The 11,619-nt window shown below is 38.8% G+C and overlaps 1 protein-coding gene across 1 annotated transcript; it reads left to right on the forward strand.

The window, feature by feature from the left end:
- The first annotated feature begins 245 nt into the window (after positions 1-245).
- On the forward strand, positions 246-5,379 carry LOC310808099 (butyrophilin subfamily 1 member A1-like). The gene is made up of 7 exons (XM_083674799.1): positions 246-271; positions 946-966; positions 1,705-1,784; positions 2,041-2,151; positions 2,717-2,767; positions 3,262-3,294; positions 3,405-5,379. Exons 3-7 carry the CDS (start codon positions 1,712-1,714, stop codon positions 3,947-3,949), a joined length of 813 nt encoding a protein of 270 aa, XP_083530925.1. The 5' UTR covers positions 246-271; positions 946-966; positions 1,705-1,711; the 3' UTR covers positions 3,950-5,379.
- Positions 5,380-11,619: the final 6,240 nt, after the last annotated feature.

Genomic DNA, 11,619 nt, shown 5'->3' on the forward strand with positions numbered 1-11,619 from the left:
AACCATAAAACAGATGAAAATAAGAAACTTAATTGCTATATAACAATGTAATTAGAAGAAATACTGGAATTTGTTTTGCTACTGAAAGCATTTAACGGTAACTAGACAAACATAATGTATTATTCAGATGTTTTTTTTCTCCATCAAAGTGTATGGAGGTGTGGTTAAACATTACTGATTGTAAAAGAAAAAACTTGTGAGTGGAAACGAAAGTGTTTACTTGATCTTAAACTGACAGACTCTGCTATAGACGTGTGGTGTTAGCGTTCAGGTAAGAATCACTATAGTTTTAATTTAAAAAGGATCCAATACAATGCCAGGTTGACTTGAGTTGAGCCCTGGATTAATTACTATCAAATTAACTCTGAAAAGAGCATTAGGTCTTAAATGCTCTGATGGCAGTGTGTTGTTCTTTGTCAATCCAATTAATGAAATCTACTCACCTCAAGTTGATTATTAATTATCTAATCTTTGGCAAGCAGTAAATATCCAGTGTAATTCGAAACCTCAAGATGCAGCTTTACTGTCCCTCTGGGAGATAAGGCCTCAGCCAGGTTAATCATTAATACAACATTGCAACTTTCTGACTGCATTTGTTGTGTATACATGCATGTAGTACAGGAAATCCACGTTATATTCTACTCTCAATCCCAACGCAACTTCGTTCACAAACCAAGGTCTTTGTTGCCAATTCCCACCTCAAAGGAGCTTAGAATCTAAAACACTCAATCAATGAAGGAATCAACCTTGATCAGCTCTAGACTAATGCCAAACACTTTTTCAGTCAGGCTTTCTGAGCATTTTTGTATGATGACTGTTGTTCCTGCACCTCCTCTAGAGGGCGCTAATGAATAATAGATTCAGAGGTCGGCTCTTGTGCTTGAGAGAAAACGAAACTAATTTCCAATCTGAAAAGGACTTTCATATCTTATCTCCCTTCTACAGACGTGCATTGCTGGCAATTGGGTAAGAATCTCTCGTATTCGTTTACTTTATTTGAGTTGTTACAGTACCTGACACATAATGATTTGATATGTGATGCATATATATGTATATATACAGAATATTACTACATTAAACCGTGAGCTTTTGAATGAATCATGAATTTCATTTTGACGTTGTTCATTTATCTTCATGGATCAAAAACACATTGCCATATTTGTGAGAAAGGTGATATTCTGTTCCTCAACACCAATATGCAGGTAGCTTCATAACTTTTTCTGTGTATCATGTGACTAGATTATTAGTACTACTGTTGGCTTCGGTCTGGAATCAGAGATCCCTGCCCTGAATCCTAACTGTACCCATAAGAGGGATGAGAAATATCTGACCTTGTATCAGTGGTAATGTCTACCTACAGTACTGTCCCACAAAATATCTTATTAAATGCAATGCTGATCTTTACAGGAGCTGGGATCTTTTCAGGAGAGTGCAACATTGGAAGGGTTCAGATCGAAATACATTGTGTAGAACAAGTGTGAATATCTGTGATGTTTAGGGAGTCTTGTTAGCTGCTCTATGAATTAAATTTCTATCTGCAATGCTGAGGACGTTTAACCATTGAATAACAGCTCTGCAGATCTTTTTTTAATGACTGTAATAGTTTTCTAATGTCTTGTACTACTTCTACAAGTACTAGTACTACTATTACTACTACTACAACTTTATTACTACACAAGGCCCAAGTTTTATATTCCATGTCAGATGCATCATGGGACTGTGGATCCAGAAAGCCTGTTTGTTGACATTCCTCATCAGTTTTGTGGACTGTGCACCCATTGCAGGTTGTACAACTTAAAACTATGAATGATTTGTTTAATAAATTCTCTCTGTAGCCGTTTGTTTTTTACTCTTAAGATAGATAACATTTTGTATTACACACGTAAGGAGATGGTTAATTTCCTTTGGACCTTTCACCTTACACCCTTTGTTAAAAATAAGTCCAAAATATGCTAAAACCTCTAAAAGGGTGAACTATCAATTTAATTGCTATTAGTTTAACCACATAATAATATCTATACATACTATTAAACATTGCAGGTGCTGATCCAACTGAGATCGCAAGGCAGTCAGATGGATGGTTTGCATTTCATATACTACTGGGAGTCATGGGACTGTTATTGATTTCATCTTTTCTACTCTGCTGTCAAGGTAAAGTCTTGTTCATTGTCCTGTATGATTTTATAAAGCATGAGAAACAAACTGAATAGATTATTGTGTCTAGTAATAATGAATAATAGCAAGCAAATAGCAAGAAAAGAAAAAACATCAGACGTTTACACGTTTGTTTTTCAATAAACACAAACCTGGTAATACAGTACTTTTACATCAAAAACAGTTGTCCAAGCTGAAATATTATATCCAATTTTGTTTACTTTTCTCATTGTGTTTCTTCTATTATTCTGTTTTTCTTTTAAAGAAATGTAACACACATGAAGGTGCATGTACTAGGAAATTCATTTCAATTGCTGTCTGCAGCAATATGTTGTCATATTTTCAAAACAATAAAAAATGTGTAATCTGTGCATTTTATATACTACTAGTAGTATGGTAGCAATGGTACTGTCATTAATTGCATCTACTGTATTCCATTCTGCCTGTACCGTTCAAGTCTCTTGCATTGTACTGTATGACTTTATAAAGCATGACAAATACACTTAATAGATGATATAGTAACAATGATTTATTTTTGTTCTTCTTTCTTTTTTCTTGACAGGATGTTGGCAAAAGAAAACGTCTCACTCACCTCTTGCTCAGTCAGATGAAGGTAATTGTTCACTGCTCACTTTTCTCTCTCTCTCTCTCTCTCTCTCTCATGCTCTCTATCTCTGTCTCTCTTTGTGTCTCTCTCAACACACACACACACACACACACACACACACACACACACACACACACACACGCACACACGCACGCACACACGCGCACACACGCACACACACACTCGCACAAACACACACACACACACACACACACCACACACACACACACACACACACACACACACACACACAGTCTGATAGATTATATACAATTTGAGAAATTCAATTACTGTCTGCAGTATGTTGTTGGTATGTAGATATATTAATATGTGTATATACAGTAATATGTTGTTGGTAGATATACAGTATTAATATGTATATATACAGTAATATGTTGTCATATTTTCAAAACAAAACAGTGATCTATTATGTTTAGTGCATTAAGTTTGAAAAAAGCCATAGTGATCAAAATATTCTTTGATTTCCTGTTTTGTTTCAGAAAAACGAGAAAAACTGGCTTTCTCCTATAAAGGTAATAAGCTCCCACATATTACAGCTGTCTTCATAGTGTAACATCCCTACATACAATATATCACTGTTGAAAATATGTTTTACTATGTCTGATTTGTTTGTTTTCCTCAGTGGATGTCACTCTGGATGTGGACACAGCTCACCCTCACCTGCAGATATCAGAGGATAAGAAAACAGTCCAGTGGAGAGATGAGGCACCGAGACAGTTGAACAATGAGCAGCATTTTAACAAAGATCCTTATGTGCTGGGCACTTTGGGCCGTCCTACAAAGGCCTACTGGGATGTGCGTGTGGAGGGAAAGGATGACTGGGTGCTTGGTGTTGCCAAGGCAACAGCTAACAGGAAGGGCCAGTTAGTTTTGAGCCCTGCCAATGGCTTCTGGGCAATCAGGCTGTCCAATGGGCAAAGACTTAAAGCCATGAATGATGAGGAATCTCTCCTAAATAAGACACTTCCAAAAAAAGTCAGGGTCTATCTGGATTATAAGGAGAAGAAGGTGACTTTCTATAATGCAGAGGACGGCTCACTCATTCACTCATTTGACGATGGACCAGGTTATGAGGATGAGGAAGTCCGTCCCCTTTTCTCAACCTGGAACAATGATGATATTCCTATCAGGATTCTGTCCAGCTGCAGCAGTAGCAAAACAGCATAATGCTCAGGAAAAGTAGCTGCTGTGAGGTTGTATGGTGTAGGACCCTGGTGCAGAGAGGAGACCAGGCGAGGGAATGCAGATTAAGGCAAATAGGCACAATGGAACGACATGGAACAATGATGATAAATACAACTACAATAATACTAATTATTAATATTGTAATAATTATGATAATTAGAAAAATTATATTATGAACTAGAACAAATCAATTCCAAAAGAGACTTTGTGGGCTTGCAAATTCTTATTTTCAAATTGTGTCTATTCTGAATCAGAGCCAAGATAATATATAATCACCTTTACTTTGTCCTAAATGAATTGTCATACGGTCCACTCAGGTGCCAATATATTTAGACACACTAGTCTGGCACCGTGAGATTAGCAACCCAGAGGCTCAAAGTAATCAGAAAGCCACAGTGGCTGTGGTGAGATGTAATATGGGTTCTTTGTCACCTCAGCAAATATTAAATATGTAAAATATAAATATTCAAAATATTAAAATACATTAAAATGTAATAGATAAAGCTGCTCACCTGCTAGTTCCTCATGTCAGATTATGCAGTAGTGTTGCATGTATAACAACAAGTGTATGACTAGGTTATTCAATGTGTATGTTCATCTATCTAAAACATATTTTTTCTGATTGTTAGGACGCAAGATCATTCAAGGGTAGGAGGAAAAATCGACTTTGTATTTCTAAGATTTGTTGTGTTTTTGTAATTATTCATCTTGTGAAAACATAATTATACTCTGAATGAGATACCCATTTAGAATTGTGAACGTATTCTTGGAGCAGTTAGGGGTTAAGTGTCGTGCTCAAGGTCACAACGGCAGTGGTAGGCACCTGGATATGATGCCAGCAACCTTCCAGTCACCAGCTCACATCCGGCTCCCTCCTGGAGTGGGGATCAAACCAGCAACCTTCCGATTGCTGGCCAGCCTCTCTAACCTCCAGGCTACCTGCCGCCCCATGTTTATATCCTTTACGTGATAATTGTATGTAATAAATGTGATTGATCATACTGGTGTTACGACTCCAGATGACAACTCGTCTACGTCTAGGGGCGGTAGAGGAGTCGCAACAAAAAGGTAGTGCATCGGACTTATTGTAGGAATTAAACAGGCACAAGCCACAATGTAAACTATATACAATTATTTATTTCCTCTGGGAAAACACAACACAAGACACACGCCAAGGAGAAAAGGGAACTAAGAGTAGTGCCAAAGCAAAGAAATCATAAACAAAGGTGATGTCCTAAACTAGTGCAATAGTAAGCTATACTATCAAGGCTATGCTAAAGGGCTATGCTACACTAGGCAAGAACATACATGGGGCGGCACCCACTCCTAACCTGGTGAATTGTAACAGAGAGAAGCCTACGTGTTGGAAATGTAAACCCATGGGTCTCTTACCTATTCACCTTACCCCTATGGCGTACATTTAACAGACAGACAAATATTGAGAAAAAAACTATACGTAAACAATGACGTAAGTATACCAAAATAAAACTAAATGTAAACAAGTACGTCGGAGGTTTGGAACAACTAAGCAACAGCGAATCGACAGCCAACATAAGCTACGGTACAACTAGGTCGACTCCCGAGGGGAAGTCCAGCGGAGCTTTTAAATGACACGGACAGCCCTCTGATTGGTCAGGAATGGTGATGACTGATGGGGACGAATGGCCAATTGCTGACGGACACCTGAATGTAGAGTGACAGGTCAAGGGAAAAAACAGAAGGAAACACAAAACACAACAAGGAAACGCACATGTAGGAGTGGGAACGTAACACTGGATGTAACATATTACATTTTGTAACTGTTTCTAAACTGTTTCTTAAATTTAATTACACAGTACATTGACTCAATTACAAAACATAAATGTTCAAGTATATTTACTTTTACTCAATGAAGCTAGAGAAATCAGAAATGGTAAAAACACAAATAAATCATGCTATTCCTATATTGAGATGCACACACCTCAGGAAGTGACTTGGAGACCATGAAAATGCTTCCAGATATATTTCTACGTATGATTTTGAAATTGTAGCAATGTTTTCTTGTAAAAAAAAAAAGAAAGAAAGAAAAAAAAAATAATAATAATAATATTTTTTTTAGTTAAAGTCAGGGAAGGACAGCAGAGTTATGTTTATTATAGTGCAACATCGCTTCTGTGGCCGTCCATTTGGTATGACTAGTGTTAACAGACATGACACCAGCTGAAAACGCAGCCGAGAATTGTATTAAGACCAAGCAGAATCAATGCTTTTACTGTTGACTTTGCCACATGTCTAGAGCCATGAGCTGAAAGGAAGGCGCACCAAGCTCTGAACCAAGACCCTTAAGACGCCCAAAACTAATATTTGCATGCGAACCAGCTGTCACCTGACGAACAGCTAAGGTGTTTGACTTGGACAGCCGAACTACCGAACTACCGTTAGCAAGTTGTCCCACCCGTGGACCTTCGTTTAGGATGACTAGAGTTAAAAGCAGCTAAGTTGACGCTCCTCCATCGCATTCATCAGTTGTGACATTGTTGCACTGGCTATGAGAGTACGTTTTGTGTGGTCGTCCCACCCACCACCCCCAGCCTCCACCTACCACCCCCAGCCTCCACCCACCACCCACCACCCCCAGCCTCCACCCACCACCCCCAGCCTCGCCCCACACGGTCGCCCATGGCGGGTTTCTTGGGCTCTCTGCCATATTGTGTACTTGTTTGTCGTGGTCGTTTAACTCCAGGCAGGGAGTTCTACAGAGCCATCCAATATACGTCAAGCTTAAATGTATTACCATTGTCATCCAATAAATGGTTAAACTGCTGCTAGTGCCGTGACTCAAACAGTGTATACTGTATATATAGTATATAGTCATAAACTCTAGACTATAACCGATGAGTATGGGAGTATGAGATTAGTAACATGACCTCAAATAATAATAATTGGGAAATGCATTGATATTTGATGGATCTTGCACTGGATTTTAACCACAGTGTCCCACATACTCAACTGAACTTGGCTTAACGTATTATCTGATGAAATCATTCCTACCAATTTCAGAAGATTATTTTTACGTTTAGCGAAATTAAAGCCAAGTTCAGTCTTTAATGTTTATCCTGACTAACACAGAAAAGGACAACATTTCAACTCCAGTTGCATTCAAATGTTGTAAACCGGTACAAAGATAAATAATACAGACATATTTGTAATCAGGCTGGTATATCGAATGGAATACTGTTATTATATTTAATACTCTATAAATCATGAACTGAAGCGGTTTCAAGAGGGAGCCTCTAAACCATAAAACAGATGAAAATAAGAAACTTCATTGCTATATAACAATGTAATTAGAAGAAATACTGGAATTTGTTTTGCTACTGAAAGCATTTAACGGTAACTAGACAAACATAATGTATTATTCAGATGTTTTTTTTCTCCATCAAAGTGTATGGAGGTGTGGTTAAACATTACTGATTGTAAAAGAAAAAACTTGTGAGTGGAAACGAAAGTATTTTCTTCATCTTAAACTGACAGACTCTGCTATAGACGTGCGTTGTTAGCGTTCAGGTAAGATTCATTATAGTTTTAATTTAAAAATGACGAATGATGATATCTGGTGCAAATGGATTTGTATACAGGAAAGCATGCCTAATATTTTCAAAAGTGGGGGGTTTGAACATGTTAGTTCAGTACTTTTTCACCACACCTTGGTCTGTATTGAACAAATTCATTTATATAAATTACAATGCCGTAACAATAAGAAATGTAAACTCTAAATCCATTTACCTCGTTTAGCGTAAAGTACTCTCATGTTATTTAAGGTCGAAGTGATACTGTATCATGTGACATGATTATCAGATCAATGAATGCAACCATTAACAGAACCTGGCGTGTGTTCAGACAGGTGAAACTTTCAGACTGTTAGCACAGATAGCATGTTGGGTATACTGTATTGCCGACAGACAGACTATTCTCCCGGACAAAGACTGATTCCTGTTCTGCATGATATATTTCTATCTGAGCACTCTGCCAAGTTCCATCCTCCGAAAGAAGTCTTGTGTTTTATGTTCTCATCAGGTGCATCATGGGACAATTAATACAGGACGTCTGTTTGCTGACATTCCTCATCTTCTGCAGCAACCAGGGCGCCGATACAGAAATACAATCTCATATCAAATGTTCATTAAAATAATAATTTCACCTATTAACTGCTTGTTTTTTTCTTTGGTGTAAGTACCAAGTATAATTGAAACAGTACCGTAAAATAATGGAAATTCATTCATTTTCATTCATTCGGTAGTAATGTCAACTTACCTTTATTTGAACAACTCCCGCTAAGTCTCTTCACTTAATGACGTGGTGGAGCACAGCCTCCTACTGACGTTGTACTGTAAACAGTACTTTATGACAGCGAAGTGCACGTTAATGTGCAAAATGAATACAGTTAAATTAATAAGTTGCTTGGAATGAGTCAAGTTATTTCACTATCTGGCCTCCTACCATGAGAAAACAAATATAAATATATAAGGATGAGACATTAGAAGTATGGTAACTTAATGTTCAATTTAGTCAGAATGTCTGCCGACAACAAAATAGGTTTAAGAGTAAAAGCTATACCGAGCAGAAGGGCTCAGTTAATATTAGCTGTCAGACTCAAACTGGTAAATGAACATTATAAAAAGTCCTTTAAAGAAAACATTGAATACAATGTTGAGCCATGGCTGCTTTTCCTGTACTTTATCAGACTCTGACTCAGCCTCTAGAGGGAGCCTATGAACCTTAGATTGTTCTTCTACATATTTATTATTATTATTAGGTGGGCTTGCTTCAGCAAGTCAAACTATTGTTCTTCGACATACTTTTTAAGTGGGCTTGCTTCAGCAACCCTGATAAAAGTTTTCTGAAACCTATTCAACTTTTTAAACTATTAAACTATTTCTAACTCCCAAAATTCTCATGCGGTTAACCACTCAACTCTACCACTCTCGACCTCTCAACCAACCAACTCTCTACCCACTCCACTGAAATACCCCTGGCTCATCCTACCTATCTATTTATCAATCTAACATTCTGTCCATCCAACCAACGAACCAACTAAACCATCTTTAACTTTTACCACTACCATAATAAGGTATCTTTCAACTACTACACCCAGCACATCAATCTATCGAAACATCTTTAAACCTCTTTCACGATCAAAATAAAACTTTGCAAGACCACAAAGTTTCTTCTGGAACTTATTTTTATAGTTCCAATTCTTCCACCTGCTACTCCTCCTCCAACTTTTAAGCGGAGGTCATTTGGAGGTCCATTGAAACCAAAAGACGCAATTTTTAACCACTGCCGCTCATATACCTTTTAAGTTGTTCACACCATTTCAACTGTAAAATGTGCCAAAAAAGACCAATTATCAGCTCTGATAAAAGCTTTCTGATACCTATTAAACTTTTACATTAAGGTCACGTTTGTAAAGCGTTCATAAATGGTTTATAATTTGTTAATAAATCACTTATAAGCAGTTTATTATTCAATTATAAACCATCAACAAACAGTTATAACTCATTAGTTTAGATTGTTTGATATTCACTTGGTGCTTGCCAAATAAAGAGCTTGCATTCAGGAGCCAGTTATTAATGCTTTATAAATGCACTTTTAAATGCTTTGAAAACTAACCATGATGTGAAATCATGCAAAGAATTTGCAATGGTTGGACAGTGGTTGACAGACCATCTTAACTGTTCTTCTCCTCCAGAATTGTATTCTTATCATTCTGTTTCTCTCCTTTAGAAGTGTGTTGTCCATCTCTATCTCTGAAGGGGATTTGAACACATGATTTATTGACTGTTGTATCAGCAGCAAGATCATATAGATTCACTAATGTTTTGATTTTTATCAGTCATTCAAAAATGTAAAAAACACATTTATCATTTCTCTCATTTACACTTCTCTGGCAATCAACAGCCATCTGAGTTGAATAGAGGGAGGGAGGGAGGGAGGGAGGGAGGGAGGGTTACTAAAGTGTGTAAACGATATTCAGTGACCTCCAGGGAAGCAGTCCTGCTTTTGAAGCTGCCGACCATGCAGCCTCATTGAAACTGATGTTAAACATTGTTGTCAAAGTTGGCAAAATAAGTTCATAAGCTTTGGACTCGGATTCTATTATTTCTTAATATTATATGGAGTCTTCTCTCTGGGACCGATTTTTTTTCATAGCCCAAGCCACCTAAGAAGCATATTCTTTTTACCGAATTGAAGGCACGTCACAAGCACATCCAAGGCATGTGTGTCCGTGAAAAATTAAAAGTACTGTATACTGTATATATCAATGGTGACCTCAATAAAATATGTATCCTTTTTTAAACACATTGATTTTAAAGTGCAATGTGATTGCATATCCTTCCCACAGGCTCCGCGAAAAACCTTGCAGGCTTGACTGGCGACAGTAGCCACCATCATGGCCTCAGAGTACTATGCCTGCCTCGATATGGAGCCATGCCTCATAGTCATGTGATTTGCTCAGATTTTGAATTGATAATTATGTTACCCAGTAAATCCACTCCTCCTATGTCCCAAGCAGTCTCACACTGTTAGACGGGTCTATGTAGATGAATTTACATTCTTCAATCTATTAAAGCTTTTTGGGCCTCCAAAAAGCCAATTAGGGCCTCCAAAAACCACCTGTTCTGGTCTAGTATCGCGGCGCGGGTTGATGTTATCTATGTTGTCTGCTGCATTTGACACAGTTAACCACCCAATCCTTCTCTCCAACCTCTCAGAATTGGGCATCTCTGGCTCTGCACTCTCCTGGTTTGCATCCTACCTGGCCAGTCGCTCCTACCAGGTGACGTGGAGAGGATCGCTGTCCTCTCCACGACCCCTCACCACTGGTGTCCCCCAGGGCTCTGTCCTTGGGCCTTTACTGTTCTCTCTCTATACCAAATCTCTCGGCTCTGTAATGTCTTCACATGGTTTCTCCTACCACACCTACGCAGATCACACTCAACTTTTTCTCTCTTTCCCCCCTTCTGACTCACAGGTGGCAACATGTGTCTCAGCACGTCATGCAGACATTTCTGCTTGGACGTCAGCCCACCACCTCAAGCTCAACCTTGACAAGACTGAGCTGCTCTTCCTCCCAGGGAAAGCCTGCCCTCTCCAAGACTTCTCCATCACAGTAGAAAACTCTACTGTGACCTCCTCCCATACAGCCAAGAACCTTGGGGTGATCCTTGACAACCACTTATCCTGTGTGGCAAACATCACAGCGACAGCACGCTCCTGTAGATTCTTCCTCTCCAACATCAGAAGGATACGTTCATTCCTCACCAGAGAAGCAGCACAACTTTTGGTCCAAACACTTGTAATCTCTCGCCTTGACTACTGCAATGCACTCTTGGCCAGACTCCCCGCCTCCTCCACCACCTCCTCTACGTGGATGCATGGCTTTTCACTGTCCTGGTGGAATGAGCTTCCCACTACTGTCAGAGACTGCAGAGTCACTTCCGATCTTCCGCCGTAGATTGAAAACCCATCTCTTCAGGCTACATCTTAACAGTCCCTCCTGAAGACCGCTTCACCCTCACTACCCCCAATAAAAATAGCCTACTGGCATTACGACTGCCAATGGCCCCTGGTGTGAGCATTGATTACTTTGTCTTATGTTGACTGTTGGA

Source organism: Argentina silus (assembly GCF_951799395.1).
Source record: "Argentina silus genome assembly, chromosome: 1".
NCBI lineage: Eukaryota > Metazoa > Chordata > Actinopteri > Argentiniformes > Argentinidae > Argentina > Argentina silus.

Excerpts from the sequence above, each read along its gene's own strand:
- LOC310808099 (XM_083674799.1), top strand. The coding sequence starts at position 1,712 with ATGGGACTGTGGATCCAGAAAGCCTGTTTGTTGACATTCCTCATCAGT. Across the intron at positions 1,785-2,040 it reads GGACTGTGCACCCATTGCAG|GTGCTGATCCAACTGAGATC; the intron begins GTTGTACAACTT and ends TAAACATTGCAG. Across the intron at positions 2,768-3,261 it reads TCTTGCTCAGTCAGATGAAG|AAAAACGAGAAAAACTGGCT; the intron begins GTAATTGTTCAC and ends GTTTTGTTTCAG.